The following is a 21318-nucleotide window of genomic DNA, read 5'->3' as shown; positions in this document are numbered from 1 at the left end:
GACGGGCCGGTCGCAGCTTCAGAGGTGGCGTCGTCGCCAGACGGGCCGGTCGCAGCTTCAGAGGTGGCGTCGTCGCCAGACGGGCCGGTCGCAGCTTCAGAGGTGGCGTCGTCGCCAGACGGGCCGGTCGCAGCTTCAGAGGTGGCGTCGTCGCCAGACGGGCCGGTCGCAGCTTCAGAGGTGGCGTCGTCGCCAGACGGGCCGGTCGCAGCTTCAGAGGTGGCGTCGTCGCCAGACGGGCCGGTCGCAGCTTCAGAGGTGGCGTCGTCGCCAGACGGGCCGGTCGCAGCTTCAGAGGTGGCGTCGTCGCCAGACGGGCCGGTCGCAGCTTCAGAGGTGGCGTCGTCGCCAGACGGGCCGGTCGCAGCTTCAGAGGTGGCGTCGTCGCCAGACGGGCCGGTCGCAGCTTCAGAGGTGGCGTCGTCGCCAGACGGGCCGGTCGCAGCTTCAGAGGTGGCGTCGTCGCCAGACGGGCCGGTCGCAGCTTCAGAGGTGGCGTCGTCGCCAGACGGGCCGGTCGCAGCTTCAGAGGTGGCGTCGTCGCCAGACGGGCCGGTCGCAGCTTCAGAGGTGGCGTCGTCGCCAGACGGGCCGGTCGCAGCTTCAGAGGTGGCGTCGTCGCCAGACGGGCCGGTCGCAGCTTCAGAGGTGGCGTCGTCGCCAGACGGGCCGGTCGCAGCTTCAGAGGTGGCGTCGTCGCCAGACGGGCCGGTCGCAGCTTCAGAGGTGGCGTCGTCGCCAGACGGGCCGGTCGCAGCTTCAGAGGTGGCGTCGTCGCCAGACGGGCCGGTCGCAGCTTCAGAGGTGGCGTCGTCGCCAGACGGGCCGGTCGCAGCTTCAGAGGTGGCGTCGTCGCCAGACGGGCCGGTCGCAGCTTCAGAGGTGGCGTCGTCGCCAGACGGGCCGGTCGCAGCTTCAGAGGTGGCGTCGTCGCCAGACGGGCCGGTCGCAGCTTCAGAGGTGGCGTCGTCGCCAGACGGGCCGGTCGCAGCTTCAGAGGTGGCGTCGTCGCCAGACGGGCCGGTCGCAGCTTCAGAGGTGGCGTCGTCGCCAGACGGGCCGGTCGCAGCTTCAGAGGTGGCGTCGTCGCCAGACGGGCCGGTCGCAGCTTCAGAGGTGGCGTCGTCGCCAGACGGGCCGGTCGCAGCTTCAGAGGTGGCGTCGTCGCCAGACGGGCCGGTCGCAGCTTCAGAGGTGGCGTCGTCGCCAGACGGGCCGGTCGCAGCTTCAGAGGTGGCGTCGTCGCCAGACGGGCCGGTCGCAGCTTCAGAGGTGGCGTCGTCGCCAGACGGGCCGGTCGCAGCTTCAGAGGTGGCGTCGTCGCCAGACGGGCCGGTCGCAGCTTCAGAGGTGGCGTCGTCGCCAGACGGGCCGGTCGCAGCTTCAGAGGTGGCGTCGTCGCCAGACGGGCCGGTCGCAGCTTCAGAGGTGGCGTCGTCGCCAGACGGGCCGGTCGCAGCTTCAGAGGTGGCGTCGTCGCCAGACGGGCCGGTCGCAGCTTCAGAGGTGGCGTCGTCGCCAGACGGGCCGGTCGCAGCTTCAGAGGTGGCGTCGTCGCCAGACGGGCCGGTCGCAGCTTCAGAGGTGGCGTCGTCGCCAGACGGGCCGGTCGCAGCTTCAGAGGTGGCGTCGTCGCCAGACGGGCCGGTCGCAGCTTCAGAGGTGGCGTCGTCGCCAGACGGGCCGGTCGCAGCTTCAGAGGTGGCGTCGTCGCCAGACGGGCCGGTCGCAGCTTCAGAGGTGGCGTCGTCGCCAGACGGGCCGGTCGCAGCTTCAGAGGTGGCGTCGTCGCCAGACGGGCCGGTCGCAGCTTCAGAGGTGGAGTCGTCGCCAGACGGGCCGGTCGCAGCTTCAGAGGTGGCGGCGTCGCCAGACGGGCCGGTCGCAGCTTCAGAGGTGGCGGCGTCGCCAGACGGGCCGGTCGCAGCTTCAGAGGTGGCGTCGTCGCCAGACGGGCCGGTCGCAGCTTCAGAGGTGGCGGCGTCGCCAGACGGGCCGGTCGCAGCTTCAGAGGTGGCGTCGTCGCCAGACGGGCCGGTCGCAGCTTCAGAGGTGGCGGCGTCGCCAGACGGGCCGGTCGCAGCTTCAGAGGTGGCGGCGTCGCCAGACGGGCCGGTCGCAGCTTCAGAGGTGGCGGCGGCGCCAGACGGGCCGGTCGCAGCTTCAGAGGTGGCGTCGTCGCCAGACGGGCCGGTCGCAGCTTCAGAGGTGGCGTCGTCGCCAGACGGGCCGGTCGCAGCTTCAGAGGTGGCGTCGTCGCCAGACGGGCCGGTCGCAGCTTCAGAGGTGGCGGCGTCGTCCGAGGACATGCGCCTCAGCTTCTCCTCAGAGGACAGGGCATCATTTGCCGGAGAGCTACCATGGTTTGGAGAAGCTTGGGATTCTACTTCATTGGTCTCTAAATACTCTTGAGAAAAAACAAAAGGAACAGTTGGGTATTCTACAGCAACACATCTGTTCTACACGGTCTAGGCCAAATTGCTAATCGAATTTTGAGCAACATGAACCCTACAGTTTTCAAAGTATATGTTTCAGGCCGTACCTTCTCTGGCTTGTTTAGCATCAGACCCTATGGATCGGAGCAAGGCCAGGGCATGCACAATGGAGACGTCATTTGATGACAGCTCTGAAAAATGTAGGTTAAGGTTTGACAACATTATTTAGACTGAGTTACTCTATGCTGTTGAATGAGTGTCAAACACAGCAGCACCATAGACAGTGACAAAGAACATAGCTAGAAGGGTTGCGGAAAGAAACACTTACCTCCAAGTCTCCTCTGCAGAGAGACTTGATCTTGCTTCTGGGACTTTCCAACAGGGTAACAAGAAACTGAGGAGAAAGTGTTGACAGAAGTTGAGTTCACACAAAATAGCTACATATATTAATAGCAGTGAAGAATAAAAGATGACCAACGCGGAAGATACAGACAGTCAAATATTAATACCCAACTTATAAAGTTAAGCATATTTACCAAACAAATCCCTTAAACATTAGTGAACCAACCTTTGACAACCCCCACAGTCATCACAACGAGCAGCAATTCTCTCACACCTCCCATGATCATGAAAATAGTCTGTGTTATCAACAGGTAATGTCTTCCCATGGCCTGTATGAGGCTTATATAGGCCACTAATGACCTTAGTTTACCTGACAAACATGGCTTAACGATCAATTAACAAGCTTGATTGAGTTGTTACGTTCAGATAGAAATAGACCATGTAGAACATATGTTGATTCTTATCAAGTTGGTGGGCAGGCAATCTTTTCTACTCCATATATTGCATTTATATCTGTAATGATTAACCCTAATGGTCTCAGATCAGCAGTAGAAAGAAGTATTCCTAATTATTTTAGGTGTAATCTTCAAAGATATTAGGGGGAAATAAACACTGTACCCAAATCCACGTTTTACGTTTTTCAGACAGTGAGAGAGAAGAGGGAGGGATAGGGGGAAGCACAACAGGCCCACACTCATCCTCTCGTACCACCAGGTTCCCTTCCAGCAGATACTGGACTTCAGAGGAACTTCTGCTGCTATACCCCATCTTTACCTTTACCCACAAAGGTCCTAAACGGTAGAAAGTGTCCGGCCAACAGACAGACGCACACCTTATGACGGCAATAACCTGTAGTCCAAGGGGATAGTAGCACTTCACTGAGAGCAAAACAGACAGGGACCAAAAGATGTGGAAGAAGCAATTAGGAGGCCTGCGTCTTGTGACCGTAGCGTACGTGTAGGTATGTACGGCAGGACCAAATCAGAGAGATAGGTACGAGCAAGCCCATGTAATGCTTTGTAGGTTAGCAGTAAAACCTTGAAATCAGCCCTTGCCTTGACAGGAAGCCAGTGTAGGGAGGCTAGCACTGGAGTAATATGATATATTTTTGGGGTTCTAGTCAGGATTCTAGCAGCCGTATTTAGCACTAACTGAAGTTTATTTAGTGCTTTATCCGGGTAGCCGGAAAGTAAGAGCATTGCAGTAGTCTAACCTAGAAGTGACAAAAGCATGGATACATTTTTCTGCATCATTTTTGGACAGAAAGTTTGATTTTTGCAATGTTACGTAGATGGAAAAAAGCTGTCCTTGAAACAGTCTTGATATGTTCTTCAAAAGAGAGATCAGGGTCCAGAGTAACGCCGAGGGCCTTCACAGTTTTATTTGAGACGACTGTACAGCCATTAAGATTAATTGTCAGATTCAACAGAAGATCTCTTTGTTTCTTGGGACCTAGAACAAGCATCTCTGTTTTGTCCGAGTTTAAAAGTAGAACGTTTGCAGCCATCCACTTCCTTATGTCTGAAACACATGCTTCTAGCGAGGGCAATTTTGGGGCTTCACCGTGTTTCATTGAAATGTTCAGCTGTGTGTCATCCGCATAGCAGTGAAAGTTAACATTATGTTTTCGAATGACATCCCCAAGAGGTAAAATATATAGTGAAAATCAATAGTGGTCCTAAAACGGAACCTTGAGGAACATCGAAATTTACAGTTGATTTGTCAGAGGACAAACCATTCACAGAGACTGTAACAGTTTTCTTCTATCTCCTCCTCTGACGAGGAAGGCAGAGGCTGCGCAACAGCCTTTTCTAAACATTTTGAGAGGAATGGAAGATTCGATATAGGCCGATAGTTTTTTATATTTTCTGGGTCAAGGTTTGGCTTTTTCAAGAGAGGCTTTATTACTGCCACTTTTAGTGAGTTTGGTACACATCCGGTGGATAGAGAGCCGTTTATTATGTTCAACATAGGAGGGCCAAGCACAGGAAACAGCTCTTTCAGTAGTTTAGTTGGAATAGGGTCCAGTATGGAGCTTGAAGGTTTAGAGGCCATGATTATTTTCATCATTGTGTCAAGGGATATAGTACTAAAACACTTGAGTGTCTCTCTTGATCCTAGGTCCTGGCAGAGTTGTGCAGACTCAGGACAACTGAGCTTTGAAGGAATACGCAGATTTAAAGAGGAGTCCGTAATTTACTTTGTAATAATCATCTTTTCCTCAAAGAAGTTCATGAATTTATTACTGCTGAGGTGAAAGCCATCCTCTCTTGGGGAATGCTGCTTTTTAGTTAGCTTTGCGACAGTATCAAAAACGAATTTCGGATTGTTCTTATTTTCCTCAATTAAGTTGGAAAAATAGGATGATCGAGCAGCAGCAAGGGCTCTTCGATACTGCACGGTACTGTCTTTCCAAGCTAGTCGGAAGACTTCCAGTTTGGTGTGGCGCCATTTCCGTTCCAATTTTCTGGAAGCTTGCTTCAGAGCTCGGGTATTTTCTGTATACCAGGGAGCTAGTTTCTTATGAGAAATGTTTTTAGTTTTTAGGGGTGCAACTGCATCTAGGGTATTGCGCAAGGTTAAATTGAGTTCCTCAGTTAGGTGGTTAACTGATTTTTGTCCTCTGGCGTCCTTGGGTAGACAGAGGGAGTCTGGAAGGACATCAAGGAATCTTTGTGTTGTCTGTGAATTTATAGCACGACTTTTGATGTTCCTTGGTTGGGGTCTGAGCAGATTATTTGTTGCAATTGCAAACGTAATAAAATGGTGGTCCGATAGTCCAGGATTATGAGGGAAAACATTAAGATCCACAACATTTATTCCATGGGACAAAACTAGGTCCAGAGTATGACTGTGACAGTGAGTAGGTCCAGAGACATGTCGGCTGATTATTCGTTTTAAGTCTAATACTGCGGGTAATGGAGTCGCCAATGACTAGAGTTTTCAATTTGTCAGAGCTAATGGTGGGAAGCTTCGGCGTCTCTGACCCCGTAACGGGAGGAGTAGAGACAAGAGAAGGCTCGGCCTTTGACTCCGACTCGCTGCTTAATGGGGAAAACCGGTTGAAGTTTGTCGGCTGAATGAGCGACACCGGTTGAGCATTCCTACAGCATTTCTCTCCAGAAACCGTGAGAAAGTTGTCCGGCTGCGGGGACCGTGCGAGGGGATTTATACTAACGTTACTATCTGTACTTACTGGTGGCACAGACGCTGTTTCATCCTTTCCTACACTGAAATTACCCTTGCCTAACGATTGCGTCTGAAGCTGGGCTTGTAGCACAGCTATCCTCACCGTAAGGCGATCGTTCTCCTGTATGAGTACAGCGACTGCAATTAGAAGGCATCATGTTAATGTTACTACTTAGCTTCGGCTGTTGGAGGTCCTGACGAACCATGTCCAGATAAAGCGTCCGGAGTATGAGGATTCTGTGTTATGCACTATAGCCCGTTACCATATGTGATTTAATATTATCTGCTGTTGGCTTGTGTGGATGTATGTATGTGTTATGCAACATAGCTGACTTGAACCATTGTTCAGTTTCAGGGCCATGGGCCTTTCTCATGATGGAAAAATACAGAACTGTGCAATGAGTTGGGGGGGGGCACATTCAGAACAGTCTTTTGTTAGATAACAGGAGCCAGGTGCCTGATAACTGCATATTCTACACAGCTACAACGACTGACCGCTGAAGCGCTTAAGGGGCTGGGACCAGCCTCTGCGCCAACAATTAACGATAGGCTGGGTGAGTCTAAACCACGCCCAGTCTACTCTGACAGGCCGGCTCGGAAGCAGGAACTACTGTCAGAGTATATTAAATATCTTTGTCAGGAACAAGTCAGTTCTGTTTTGCCCTGCGAGGTGGGACAGAGCCCATATATACGAAAATTGCATTTACCACTTATTGCTTAGCTAATAAAAGCCTCATTGTGATATTTATCCTGATACCAGATTCGAATTGACGCAACCCTGACACGAGTGAAAAAATTGAGGGAAAACCAAAAATATAAACGGTAATTAAAAAGTAAAAACCGTAAAGTTGTCATGTAGCAAAGTAGGCAACAAAACACGTAAACAAGTCTGCAAGTTGTGACCGGAAATGGCGTCAAAATGCTGTTGAGGTATCATGTGATGCTACTAGCATAAATGGACCAACACTGAGCACATGTAGCTTAAGTCAATTGGTAATTTAAAACACAGGGGTCTGAGTAATATTGCTGGCGCATGGATATAATGCAAAATAAATGTTGCCATCACCCCAGTTACTCAAGTCAGGTCATACACCTCAACTCCAAGTAGGAACCACCAAAACAATACAGAGGACACAAGTATTACAGTTAATGTTTAATTGAGCCAAAACAAGCAAATGCAGTTACACACTGGACTAGAGTACCCATGAACTCTTGCATGTCCCACGTCAGATATCCATGGCGTCGTCGCCGGACGGGCCGGTCGCAGCTTCAGAGGTGGCGTCGTCGCCAGACGGGCCGGTCGCAGCTTCAGAGGTGGCGTCGTCGCCAGACGGGCCGGTCGCAGCTTCAGAGGTGGCGTCGTCGCCAGACGGGCCGGTCGCAGCTTCAGAGGTGGCGTCGTCGCCAGACGGGCCGGTCGCAGCTTCAGAGGTGGCGTCGTCGCCAGACGGGCCGGTCGCAGCTTCAGAGGTGGCGTCGTCGCCAGACGGGCCGGTCGCAGCTTCAGAGGTGGCGTCGTCGCCAGACGGGCCGGTCGCAGCTTCAGAGGTGGCGTCGTCGCCAGACGGGCCGGTCGCAGCTTCAGAGGTGGCGTCGTCGCCAGACGGGCCGGTCGCAGCTTCAGAGGTGGCGTCGTCGCCAGACGGGCCGGTCGCAGCTTCAGAGGTGGCGTCGTCGCCAGACGGGCCGGTCGCAGCTTCAGAGGTGGCGTCGTCGCCAGACGGGCCGGTCGCAGCTTCAGAGGTGGCGTCGTCGCCAGACGGGCCGGTCGCAGCTTCAGAGGTGGCGTCGTCGCCAGACGGGCCGGTCGCAGCTTCAGAGGTGGCGTCGTCGCCAGACGGGCCGGTCGCAGCTTCAGAGGTGGCGTCGTCGCCAGACGGGCCGGTCGCAGCTTCAGAGGTGGCGTCGTCGCCAGACGGGCCGGTCGCAGCTTCAGAGGTGGCGTCGTCGCCAGACGGGCCGGTCGCAGCTTCAGAGGTGGCGTCGTCGCCAGACGGGCCGGTCGCAGCTTCAGAGGTGGCGTCGTCGCCAGACGGGCCGGTCGCAGCTTCAGAGGTGGCGTCGTCGCCAGACGGGCCGGTCGCAGCTTCAGAGGTGGCGTCGTCGCCAGACGGGCCGGTCGCAGCTTCAGAGGTGGCGTCGTCGCCAGACGGGCCGGTCGCAGCTTCAGAGGTGGCGTCGTCGCCAGACGGGCCGGTCGCAGCTTCAGAGGTGGCGTCGTCGCCAGACGGGCCGGTCGCAGCTTCAGAGGTGGCGTCGTCGCCAGACGGGCCGGTCGCAGCTTCAGAGGTGGCGTCGTCGCCAGACGGGCCGGTCGCAGCTTCAGAGGTGGCGTCGTCGCCAGACGGGCCGGTCGCAGCTTCAGAGGTGGCGTCGTCGCCAGACGGGCCGGTCGCAGCTTCAGAGGTGGCGTCGTCGCCAGACGGGCCGGTCGCAGCTTCAGAGGTGGCGTCGTCGCCAGACGGGCCGGTCGCAGCTTCAGAGGTGGCGTCGTCGCCAGACGGGCCGGTCGCAGCTTCAGAGGTGGCGTCGTCGCCAGACGGGCCGGTCGCAGCTTCAGAGGTGGCGTCGTCGCCAGACGGGCCGGTCGCAGCTTCAGAGGTGGCGGCGTCGTCCGAGGACATGCGCCTCAGCTTCTCCTCAGAGGACAGGGCATCATTTGCCGGAGAGCTACCATGGTTTGGAGAAGCTTGGGATTCTACTTCATTGGTCTCTAAATACTCTTGAGAAAAAACAAAAGGAACAGTTGGGTATTCTACAGCAACACATCTGTTCTACACGGTCTAGGCCAAATTGCTAATCGAATTTTGAGCAACATGAACCCTACAGTTTTCAAAGTATATGTTTCAGGCCGTACCTTCTCTGGCTTGTTTAGCGTCAGACCCTATGGATCGGAGCAAGGCCAGGGCATGCACAATGGAGACGTCATTTGATGACAGCTCTGAAAAATGTAGGTTAAGGTTTGACAACATTATTTAGACTGAGTTACTCTATGCTGTTGAATGAGTGTCAAACACAGCAGCACCATAGACAGTGACAAAGAACATAGCTAGAAGGGTTGCGGAAAGAAACACTTACCTCCAAGTCTCCTCTGCAGAGAGACTTGATCTTGCTTCTGGGACTTTCCAACAGGGTAACAAGAAACTGAGGAGAAAGTGTTGACAGAAGTTGAGTTCACACAAAATAGCTACATATATTAATAGCAGTGAAGAATAAAAGATGACCAACGCGGAAGATACAGACAGTCAAATATTAATACCCAACTTATAAAGTTAAGCATATTTACCAAACAAATCCCTTAAACATTAGTGAACCAACCTTTGACAACCCCCACAGTCATCACAACGAGCAGCAATTCTCTCACACCTCCCACGATCATGAAAATAGTCTGTGTTATCAACAGGTAATGTCTTCCCATGGCCTGTATGAGGCTTATATAGGCCACTAATGACCTTAGTTTACCTGACAAACATGGCTTAACGATCAATTAACAAGCTTGATTGAGTTGTTACGTTCAGATAGAAATAGACCATGTAGAACATATGTTGATTCTTATCAAGTTGGTGGGCAGGCAATCTTTTCTACTCCATATATTGCATTTATATCTGTAATGATTAACCCTAATGGTCTCAGATCAGCAGTAGAAAGAAGTATTCCTAATTATTTTAGGTGTAATCTTCAAAGATATTAGGGGGAAATAAACACTGTACCCAAATCCACGTTTTACGTTTTTCAGACAGTGAGAGAGAAGAGGGAGGGATAGGGGGAAGCACAACAGGCCCACACTCATCCTCTCGTACCACCAGGTTCCCTTCCAGCAGATACTGGACTTCAGAGGAACTTCTGCTGCTATACCCCATCTTTACCTTTACCCACAAAGGTCCTAAACGGTAGAAAGTGTCCGGCCAACAGACAGACGCACACCTTATGACGGCAATAACCTGTAGTCCAAGGGGATAGTAGCACTTCACTGAGAGCAAAACAGACAGGGACCAAAAGATGTGGAAGAAGCAATTAGGAGGCCTGCGTCTTGTGACCGTAGCGTACGTGTAGGTATGTACGGCAGGACCAAATCAGAGAGATAGGTACGAGCAAGCCCATGTAATGCTTTGTAGGTTAGCAGTAAAACCTTGAAATCAGCCCTTGCCTTGACAGGAAGCCAGTGTAGGGAGGCTAGCACTGGAGTAATATGATATATTTTTGGGGTTCTAGTCAGGATTCTAGCAGCCGTATTTAGCACTAACTGAAGTTTATTTAGTGCTTTATCCGGGTAGCCGGAAAGTAAGAGCATTGCAGTAGTCTAACCTAGAAGTGACAAAAGCATGGATACATTTTTCTGCATCATTTTTGGACAGAAAGTTTGATTTTTGCAATGTTACGTAGATGGAAAAAAGCTGTCCTTGAAACAGTCTTGATATGTTCTTCAAAAGAGAGATCAGGGTCCAGAGTAACGCCGAGGGCCTTCACAGTTTTATTTGAGACGACTGTACAGCCATTAAGATTAATTGTCAGATTCAACAGAAGATCTCTTTGTTTCTTGGGACCTAGAACAAGCATCTCTGTTTTGTCCGAGTTTAAAAGTAGAACGTTTGCAGCCATCCACTTCCTTATGTCTGAAACACATGCTTCTAGCGAGGGCAATTTTGGGGCTTCACCATGTTTCATTGAAATGTTCAGCTGTGTGTCATCCGCATAGCAGTGAAAGTTAACATTATGTTTTCGAATGACATCCCCAAGAGGTAAAATATATAGTGAAAATCAATAGTGGTCCTAAAACGGAACCTTGAGGAACATCGAAATTTACAGTTGATTTGTCAGAGGACAAACCATTCACAGAGACTGTAACAGTTTTCTTCTATCTCCTCCTCTGACGAGGAAGGCAGAGGCTGCGCAACAGCCTTTTCTAAACATTTTGAGAGGAATGGAAGATTCGATATAGGCCGATAGTTTTTTATATTTTCTGGGTCAAGGTTTGGCTTTTTCAAGAGAGGCTTTATTACTGCCACTTTTAGTGAGTTTGGTACACATCCGGTGGATAGAGAGCCGTTTATTATGTTCAACATAGGAGGGCCAAGCACAGGAAACAGCTCTTTCAGTAGTTTAGTTGGAATAGGGTCCAGTATGGAGCTTGAAGGTTTAGAGGCCATGATTATTTTCATCATTGTGTCAAGGGATATAGTACTAAAACACTTGAGTGTCTCTCTTGATCCTAGGTCCTGGCAGAGTTGTGCAGACTCAGGACAACTGAGCTTTGAAGGAATACGCAGATTTAAAGAGGAGTCCGTAATTTACTTTGTAATAATCATCTTTTCCTCAAAGAAGTTCATGAATTTATTACTGCTGAGGTGAAAGCCATCCTCTCTTGGGGAATGCTGCTTTTTAGTTAGCTTTGCGACAGTATCAAAAACGAATTTCGGATTGTTCTTATTTTCCTCAATTAAGTTGGAAAAATAGGATGATCGAGCAGCAGCAAGGGCTCTTCGATACTGCACGGTACTGTCTTTCCAAGCTAGTCGGAAGACTTCCAGTTTGGTGTGGCGCCATTTCCGTTCCAATTTTCTGGAAGCTTGCTTCAGAGCTCGGGTATTTTCTGTATACCAGGGAGCTAGTTTCTTATGAGAAATGTTTTTAGTTTTTAGGGGTGCAACTGCATCTAGGGTATTGCGCAAGGTTAAATTGAGTTCCTCAGTTAGGTGGTTAACTGATTTTTGTCCTCTGGCGTCCTTGGGTAGACAGAGGGAGTCTGGAAGGACATCAAGGAATCTTTGTGTTGTCTGTGAATTTATAGCACGACTTTTGATGTTCCTTGGTTGGGGTCTGAGCAGATTATTTGTTGCAATTGCAAACGTAATAAAATGGTGGTCCGATAGTCCAGGATTATGAGGGAAAACATTAAGATCCACAACATTTATTCCATGGGACAAAACTAGGTCCAGAGTATGACTGTGACAGTGAGTAGGTCCAGAGACATGTCGGCTGATTATTCGTTTTAAGTCTAATACTGCGGGTAATGGAGTCGCCAATGACTAGAGTTTTCAATTTGTCAGAGCTAATGGTGGGAAGCTTCGGCGTCTCTGACCCCGTAACGGGAGGAGTAGAGACAAGAGAAGGCTCGGCCTTTGACTCCGACTCGCTGCTTAATGGGGAAAACCGGTTGAAGTTTGTCGGCTGAATGAGCGACACCGGTTGAGCATTCCTACAGCATTTCTCTCCAGAAACCGTGAGAAAGTTGTCCGGCTGCGGGGACCGTGCGAGGGGATTTATACTAACGTTACTATCTGTACTTACTGGTGGCACAGACGCTGTTTCATCCTTTCCTACACTGAAATTACCCTTGCCTAACGATTGCGTCTGAAGCTGGGCTTGTAGCACAGCTATCCTCACCGTAAGGCGATCGTTCTCCTGTATGAGTACAGCGACTGCAATTAGAAGGCATCATGTTAATGTTACTACTTAGCTTCGGCTGTTGGAGGTCCTGACGAACCATGTCCAGATAAAGCGTCCGGAGTATGAGGATTCTGTGTTATGCACTATAGCCCGTTACCATATGTGATTTAATATTATCTGCTGTTGGCTTGTGTGGATGTATGTATGTATGTGTTATGCAACATAGCTGACTTGAACCATTGTTCAGTTTCAGGGCCATGGGCCTTTCTCATGATGGAAAAATACAGAACTGTGCAATGAGTTGGGGGGGGGCACATTCAGAACAGTCTTTTGTTAGATAACAGGAGCCAGGTGCCTGATAACTGCATATTCTACACAGCTACAACGACTGACCGCTGAAGCGCTTAAGGGGCTGGGACCAGCCTCTGCGCCAACAATCAACGATAGGCTGGGTGAGTCTAAACCACGCCCAGTCTACTCTGACAGGCCGGCTCGGAAGCAGGAACTACTGTCAGAGTATATTAAATATCTTTGTCAGGAACAAGTCAGTTCTGTTTTGCCCTGCGAGGTGGGACAGAGCCCATATATACAAAAATTGCATTTACCACTTATTGCTTAGCTAATAAAAGCCTCATTGTGATATTTATCCTGATACCAGATTCGAATTGACGCAACCCTGACACAAGTGAAAAAATTGAGGGAAAAACCAAAAATATAAACGGTAATTAAAAAGTAAAAACCGTAAAGTTGTCATGTAGCAAAGTAGGCAACAAAACACGTAAACAAGTCTGCAAGTTGTGACCGGAAATGGCGTCAAAATGCTGTTGAGGTATCATGTGATGCTACTAGCATAAATGGACCAACACTGAGCACATGTAGCTTAAGTCAATTGGTAATTTAAAACACAGGGGTCTGAGTAATATTGCTGGCGCATGGATATAATGCAAAATAAATGTTGCCATCACCCCAGTTACTCAAGTCAGGTCATACACCTCAACTCCAAGTAGGAACCACCAAAACAATACAGAGGACACAAGTATTACAGTTAATGTTTAATTGAGCCAAAACAAGCAAATGCAGTTACACACTGGACTAGAGTACCCATGAACTCTTGCATGTCCCACGTCAGATATCCATGGCGTCGTCGCCGGACGGGCCGGTCGCAGCTTCAGAGGTGGCGTCGTCGCCAGACGGGCCGGTCGCAGCTTCAGAGGTGGCGTCGTCGCCAGACGGGCCGGTCGCAGCTTCAGAGGTGGCGTCGTCGCCAGACGGGCCGGTCGCAGCTTCAGAGGTGGCGTCGTCGCCAGACGGGCCGGTCGCAGCTTCAGAGGTGGCGTCGTCGCCAGACGGGCCGGTCGCAGCTTCAGAGGTGGCGTCGTCGCCAGACGGGCCGGTCGCAGCTTCAGAGGTGGCGTCGTCGCCAGACGGGCCGGTCGCAGCTTCAGAGGTGGCGTCGTCGCCAGACGGGCCGGTCGCAGCTTCAGAGGTGGCGTCGTCGCCAGACGGGCCGGTCGCAGCTTCAGAGGTGGCGTCGTCGCCAGACGGGCCGGTCGCAGCTTCAGAGGTGGCGTCGTCGCCAGACGGGCCGGTCGCAGCTTCAGAGGTGGCGTCGTCGCCAGACGGGCCGGTCGCAGCTTCAGAGGTGGCGTCGTCGCCAGACGGGCCGGTCGCAGCTTCAGAGGTGGCGTCGTCGCCAGACGGGCCGGTCGCAGCTTCAGAGGTGGCGTCGTCGCCAGACGGGCCGGTCGCAGCTTCAGAGGTGGCGTCGTCGCCAGACGGGCCGGTCGCAGCTTCAGAGGTGGCGTCGTCGCCAGACGGGCCGGTCGCAGCTTCAGAGGTGGCGTCGTCGCCAGACGGGCCGGTCGCAGCTTCAGAGGTGGCGTCGTCGCCAGACGGGCCGGTCGCAGCTTCAGAGGTGGCGTCGTCGCCAGACGGGCCGGTCGCAGCTTCAGAGGTGGCGTCGTCGCCAGACGGGCCGGTCGCAGCTTCAGAGGTGGCGTCGTCGCCAGACGGGCCGGTCGCAGCTTCAGAGGTGGCGTCGTCGCCAGACGGGCCGGTCGCAGCTTCAGAGGTGGCGTCGTCGCCAGACGGGCCGGTCGCAGCTTCAGAGGTGGCGTCGTCGCCAGACGGGCCGGTCGCAGCTTCAGAGGTGGCGTCGTCGCCAGACGGGCCGGTCGCAGCTTCAGAGGTGGCGTCGTCGCCAGACGGGCCGGTCGCAGCTTCAGAGGTGGCGTCGTCGCCAGACGGGCCGGTCGCAGCTTCAGAGGTGGCGTCGTCGCCAGACGGGCCGGTCGCAGCTTCAGAGGTGGCGGCGTCGTCCGAGGACACGCGCCTCAGCTTCTCCTCAGAGGACAGGGCATCATTTGCCGGAGAGCTACCATGGTTTGGAGAAGCTTGGGATTCTACTTCATTGGTCTCTAAATACTCTTGAGAAAAAACAAAAGGAACAGTTGGGTATTCTACAGCAACACATCTGTTCTACACGGTCTAGGCCAAATTGCTAATCGAATTTTGAGCAACATGAACCCTACAGTTTTCAAAGTATATGTTTCAGGCCGTACCTTCTCTGGCTTGTTTAGCGTCAGACCCTATGGATCGGAGCAAGGCCAGGGCATGCACAATGGAGACGTCATTTGATGACAGCTCTGAAAAATGTAGGTTAAGGTTTGACAACATTATTTAGACTGAGTTACTCTATGCTGTTGAATGAGTGTCAAACACAGCAGCACCATAGACAGTGACAAAGAACATAGCTAGAAGGGTTGCGGAAAGAAACACTTACCTCCAAGTCTCCTCTGCAGAGAGACTTGATCTTGCTTCTGGGACTTTCCAACAGGGTAACAAGAAACTGAGGAGAAAGTGTTGACAGAAGTTGAGTTCACACAAAATAGCTACATATATTAATAGCAGTGAAGAATAAAAGATGACCAACGCGGAAGATACAGACAGTCAAATATTAATACCCAACTTATAAAGTTAAGCATATTTACCAAACAAATCCCTTAAACATTAGTGAACCAACCTTTGACAACCCCCACAGTCATCACAACGAGCAGCAATTCTCTCACACCTCCCATGATCATGAAAATAGTCTGTGTTATCAACAGGTAATGTCTTCCCATGGCCTGTATGAGGCTTATATAGGCCACTAATGACCTTAGTTTACCTGACAAACATGGCTTAACGATCAATTAACAAGCTTGATTGAGTTGTTACGTTCAGATAGAAATAGACCATGTAGAACATATGTTGATTCTTATCAAGTTGGTGGGCAGGCAATCTTTTCTACTCCATATATTGCATTTATATCTGTAATGATTAACCCTAATGGTCTCAGATCAGCAGTAGAAAGAAGTATTCCTAATTATTTTAGGTGTAATCTTCAAAGATATTAGGGGGAAATAAACACTGTACCCAAATCCACGTTTTACGTTTTTCAGACAGTGAGAGAGAAGAGGGAGGGATAGGGGGAAGCACAACAGGCCCACACTCATCCTCTCGTACCACCAGGTTCCCTTCCAGCAGATACTGGACTTCAGAGGAACTTCTGCTGCTATACCCCATCTTTACCTTTACCCACAAAGGTCCTAAACGGTAGAAAGTGTCCGGCCAACAGACAGACGCACACCTTATGACGGCAATAACCTGTAGTCCAAGGGGATAGTAGCACTTCACTGAGAGCAAAACAGACAGGGACCAAAAGATGTGGAAGAAGCAATTAGGAGGCCTGCGTCTTGTGACCGTAGCGTACGTGTAGGTATGTACGGCAGGACCAAATCAGAGAGATAGGTACGAGCAAGCCCATGTAATGCTTTGTAGGTTAGCAGTAAAACCTTGAAATCAGCCCTTGCCTTGACAGGAAGCCAGTGTAGGGAGGCTAGCACTGGAGTAATATGATATATTTTTGGGGTTCTAGTCAGGATTCTAGCAGCCGTATTTAGCACTAACTGAAGTTTATTTAGTGCTTTATCCGGGTAGCCGGAAAGTAAGAGCATTGCAGTAGTCTAACCTAGAAGTGACAAAAGCATGGATACATTTTTCTGCATCATTTTTGGACAGAAAGTTTGATTTTTGCAATGTTACGTAGATGGAAAAAAGCTGTCCTTGAAACAGTCTTGATATGTTCTTCAAAAGAGAGATCAGGGTCCAGAGTAACGCCGAGGGCCTTCACAGTTTTATTTGAGACGACTGTACAGCCATTAAGATTAATTGTCAGATTCAACAGAAGATCTCTTTGTTTCTTGGGACCTAGAACAAGCATCTCTGTTTTGTCCGAGTTTAAAAGTAGAACGTTTGCAGCCATCCACTTCCTTATGTCTGAAACACATGCTTCTAGCGAGGGCAATTTTGGGGCTTCACCATGTTTCATTGAAATGTTCAGCTGTGTGTCATCCGCATAGCAGTGAAAGTTAACATTATGTTTTCGAATGACATCCCCAAGAGGTAAAATATATAGTGAAAATCAATAGTGGTCCTAAAACGGAACCTTGAGGAACATCGAAATTTACAGTTGATTTGTCAGAGGACGAACCATTCACAGAGACTGTAACAGTTTTCTTCTATCTCCTCCTCTGACGAGGAAGGCAGAGGCTGCGCAACAGCCTTTTCTAAACATTTTGAGAGGAATGGAAGATTCGATATAGGCCGATAGTTTTTTATATTTTCTGGGTCAAGGTTTGGCTTTTTCAAGAGAGGCTTTATTACTGCCACTTTTAGTGAGTTTGGTACACATCCGGTGGATAGAGAGCCGTTTATTATGTTCAACATAGGAGGGCCAAGCACAGGAAACAGCTCTTTCAGTAGTTTAGTTGGAATAGGGTCCAGTATGGAGCTTGAAGGTTTAGAGGCCATGATTATTTTCATCATTGTGTCAAGGGATATAGTACTAAAACACTTGAGTGTCTCTCTTGATCCTAGGTCCTGGCAGAGTTGTGCAGACTCAGGACAACTGAGCTTTGAAGGAATACGCAGATTTAAAGAGGAGTCCGTAATTTACTTTGTAATAATCATCTTTTCCTCAAAGAAGTTCATGAATTTATTACTGCTGAGGTGAAAGCCATCCTCTCTTGGGGAATGCTGCTTTTTAGTTAGCTTTGCGACAGTATCAAAAACGAATTTCGGATTGTTCTTATTTTCCTCAATTAAGTTGGAAAAATAGGATGATCGAGCAGCAGCAAGGGCTCTTCGATACTGCACGGTACTGTCTTTCCATGCTAGTCGGAAGACTTCCAGTTTGGTGTGGCGCCATTTCCGTTCCAATTTTCTGGAAGCTTGCTTCAGAGCTCGGGTATTTTCTGTATACCAGGGAGCTAGTTTCTTATGAGAAATGTTTTTAGTTTTTAGGGGTGCAACTGCATCTAGGGTATTGCGCAAGGTTAAATTGAGTTCCTCAGTTAGGTGGTTAACTGATTTTTGTCCTCTGGCGTCCTTGGGTAGACAGAGGGAGTCTGGAAGGACATCAAGGAATCTTTGTGTTGTCTGTGAATTTATAGCACGACTTTTGATGTTCCTTGGTTGGGGTCTGAGCAGATTATTTGTTGCAATTGCAAACGTAATAAAATGGTGGTCCGATAGTCCAGGATTATGAGGGAAAACATTAAGATCCACAACATTTATTCCATGGGACAAAACTAGGTCCAGAGTATGACTGTGACAGTGAGTAGGTCCAGAGACATGTCGGCTGATTATTCGTTTTAAGTCTAATACTGCGGGTAATGGAGTCGCCAATGACTAGAGTTTTCAATTTGTCAGAGCTAATGGTGGGAAGCTTCGGCGTCTCTGACCCCGTAACGGGAGGAGTAGAGACAAGAGAAGGCTCGGCCTTTGACTCCGACTCGCTGCTTAATGGGGAAAACCGGTTGAAGTTTGTCGGCTGAATGAGCGACACCGGTTGAGCATTCCTACAGCATTTCTCTCCAGAAACCGTGAGAAAGTTGTCCGGCTGCGGGGACCGTGCGAGGGGATTTATACTAACGTTACTATCTGTACTTACTGGTGGCACAGACGCTGTTTCATCCTTTCCTACACTGAAATTACCCTTGCCTAACGATTGCGTCTGAAGCTGGGCTTGTAGCACAGCTATCCTCACCGTAAGGCGATCGTTCTCCTGTATGAGTACAGCGACTGCAATTAGAAGGCATCATGTTAATGTTACTACTTAGCTTCGGCTGTTGGAGGTCCTGACGAACCATGTCCAGATAAAGCGTCCGGAGTATGAGGATTCTGTGTTATGCACTATAGCCCGTTACCATATGTGATTTAATATTATCTGCTGTTGGCTTGTGTGGATGTATGTATGTGTTATGCAACATAGCTGACTTGAACCATTGTTCAGTTTCAGGGCCATGGGCCTTTCTCATGATGGAAAAATACAGAACTGTGCAATGAGTTGGGGGGGGGCACATTCAGAACAGTCTTTTGTTAGATAACAGGAGCCAGGTGCCTGATAACTGCATATTCTACACAGCTACAACGACTGACCGCTGAAGCGCTTAAGGGGCTGGGACCAGCCTCTGCGCCAACAATTAACGATAGGCTGGGTGAGTCTAAACCACGCCCAGTCTACTCTGACAGGCCGGCTCGGAAGCAGGAACTGTCAGAGTATATTAAATATCTTTGTCAGGAACAAGTCAGTTCTGTTTTGCCCTAAGAGGTGGGACAGAGCCCATATATACGAAAATTGCATTTACCACTTATTGCTTAGCTAATAAAAGCCTCATTGTGATATTTATCCTGATACGAATTGACGCAACCCTGACACGAGTGAAAAAATTGAGGGAAAAACCAAAAATATAAACGGTAATTAAAAAGTAAAAACCGTAAAGTTGTCATGTAGCAAAGTAGGCAACAAAACACCGCAACAAGTCTGCAAGTTGTGACCGGAAATGGCGTCAAAATGCTGTTGAGGTATCATGTGATGCTACTAGCATAAATGGACCAACACTGAGCACATGTAGCTTAAGTCAATTGGTAATTTAAAACACAGGGGTCTGAGTAATATTGCTGGCGCATGGATATAATGCAAAATAAATGTTGCCATCACCCCAGTTACTCAAGTCAGGTCATACACCTCAACTCCAAGTAGGAACCACCAAAACAATACAGAGGACACAAGTATTACAGTTAATGTTTAATTGAGCCAAAACAAGCAAATGCAGTTACACACTGGACTAGAGTACCCATGAACTCTTGCATGTCCCACGTCAGATATCCATGGCGTCGTCGCCGGACGGGCCGGTCGCAGCTTCAGAGGTGGCGTCGTCGCCAGACGGGCCGGTCGCAGCTCCAGAGGTGGCGTCGTCGCCAGACGGGCCGGTCGCAGCTTCAGAGGTGGCGTCGTCGCCAGACGGGCCGGTCGCAGCTTCAGAGGTGGCGTCGTCGCCAGACGGGCCGGTCGCAGCTTCAGAGGTGGCGTCGTCGCCAGACGGGCCGGTCGCAGCTTCAGAGGTGGCGTCGTCGCCAGACGGGCCGGTCGCAGCTTCAGAGGTGGCGTCGTCGCCAGACGGGCCGGTCGCAGCTTCAGAGGTGGCGTCGTCGCCAGACGGGCCGGTCGCAGCTTCAGAGGTGGCGTCGTCGCCAGACGGGCCGGTCGCAGCTTCAGAGGTGGCGTCGTCGCCAGACGGGCCGGTCGCAGCTTCAGAGGTGGCGTCGTCGCCAGACGGGCCGGTCGCAGCTTCAGAGGTGGCGTCGTCGCCAGACGGGCCGGTCGCAGCTTCAGAGGTGGCGTCGTCGCCAGACGGGCCGGTCGCAGCTTCAGAGGTGGCGTCGTCGCCAGACGGGCCGGTCGCAGCTTCAGAGGTGGCGTCGTCGCCAGACGGGCCGGTCGCAGCTTCAGAGGTGGCGTCGTCGCCAGACGGGCCGGTCGCAGCTTCAGAGGTGGCGTCGTCGCCAGACGGGCCGGTCGCAGCTTCAGAGGTGGCGTCGTCGCCAGACGGGCCGGTCGCAGCTTCAGAGGTGGCGGCGTCGTCCGAGGACATGCGCCTCAGCTTCTCCTCAGAGGACAGGGCATCAGCTTCTCCTCAGAGGACAGGGCATCATTTGCCGGAGAGTTACCATGGTTTGGAGAAGCTTGGGATTCTACTTCATTGGTCTCTAAATACTCTTGAGAAAAAACAAAAGGAACAGTTGGGTATTCTACAGCAACACATCTGTTCTACACGGTCTAGGCCAAATTGCTAATCGAATTTTGAGCAACATGAACCCTACAGTTTTCAAAGTATATGTTTCAGGCCGTACCTTCTCTGGCTTGTTTAGCGTCAGACCCTATGGATCGGAGCAAGGCCAGGGCATGCACAATGGAGACGTCATTTGATGACAGCTCTGAAAAATGTAGGTTAAGGTTTGACAACATTATTTAGACTGAGTTACTCTATGCTGTTGAATGAGTGTCAAACACAGCAGCACCATAGACAGTGACAAAGAACATAGCTAGAAGGGTTGCGGAAAGAAACACTTACCTCCAAGTCTCCTCTGCAGAGAGACTTGATCTTGCTTCTGGGACTTTCCAACAGGGTAACAAGAAACTGAGGAGAAAGTGTTGACAGAAGTTGAGTTCACACAAAATAGCTACATATATTAATAGCAGTGAAGAATAAAAGATGACCAACGCGGAAGATACAGACAGTCAAATATTAATACCCAACTTATAAAGTTAAGCATATTTACCAAACAAATCCCTTAAACATTAGTGAACCAACCTTTGACAACCCCCACAGTCATCACAACGAGCAGCAATTCTCTCACACCTCCCATGATGACGAAAATAGTCTGTGTTATCAACAGGTAATGTCTTCCCATGGCCTGTATGAGGCTTATATATGACAAACATGGCTTAACGATCAATTAACAAGCTTGATTGAGTTGTTACGTTCAGATAGAAATAGACCATGTAGAACATATGTTGATTCTTATCAAGTTGGTGGGCAGGCAATCTTTTCTACTCCAAATATTGCATTTATATCTGTAA

General features: G+C 50.4%; 3 protein-coding genes across 3 annotated transcripts; all 3 read right to left on the bottom strand.

Moving 5' to 3' along the window:
- Positions 1 to 302: 302 nt before the first annotated feature.
- LOC118944754 (polysialoglycoprotein-like) lies at positions 303 to 3064 on the bottom strand (the record flags this gene model as incomplete). Its single annotated transcript, XM_036965488.1, has 5 exons — positions 3004 to 3064; positions 2764 to 2829; positions 2543 to 2626; positions 2294 to 2407; positions 303 to 1822 (listed from the first exon to the last, which is right to left on the bottom strand). Coding segments are annotated over exons 1-5 (1845 nt in total), but the record flags the coding sequence as incomplete, so codon positions are not given.
- A 4146-nt stretch (positions 3065 to 7210) lies between these two features.
- LOC118944753 (polysialoglycoprotein-like) lies at positions 7211 to 9345 on the bottom strand (the record flags this gene model as incomplete). Its single annotated transcript, XM_036965482.1, has 4 exons — positions 9285 to 9345; positions 9045 to 9110; positions 8824 to 8907; positions 7211 to 8688 (listed from the first exon to the last, which is right to left on the bottom strand). Coding segments are annotated over exons 1-4 (1689 nt in total), but the record flags the coding sequence as incomplete, so codon positions are not given.
- A 4133-nt stretch (positions 9346 to 13478) lies between these two features.
- On the bottom strand, positions 13479 to 21171 carry LOC118936264 (polysialoglycoprotein-like). The gene is made up of 6 exons (XM_036965422.1): positions 21050 to 21171; positions 20810 to 20875; positions 20589 to 20672; positions 20358 to 20453; positions 19900 to 20289; positions 13479 to 14650 (listed from the first exon to the last, which is right to left on the bottom strand). Exons 1-6 carry the CDS (start codon positions 21147 to 21149, stop codon positions 13479 to 13481), a joined length of 1908 nt encoding a protein of 635 aa, XP_036821317.1. The 5' UTR covers positions 21150 to 21171.
- Between the last annotated feature and the right edge of the window lie 147 nt (positions 21172 to 21318).

The sequence above is a fragment of the Oncorhynchus mykiss genome, chromosome 3 (assembly GCF_013265735.2).
Source record: "Oncorhynchus mykiss isolate Arlee chromosome 3, USDA_OmykA_1.1, whole genome shotgun sequence".
In the NCBI taxonomy this organism is placed as follows: Eukaryota; Metazoa; Chordata; class Actinopteri; order Salmoniformes; family Salmonidae; genus Oncorhynchus; species Oncorhynchus mykiss.
Note: the sequence above shows the minus strand (reverse complement) of the source record. Positions and strands in the feature narration are given on the sequence as shown.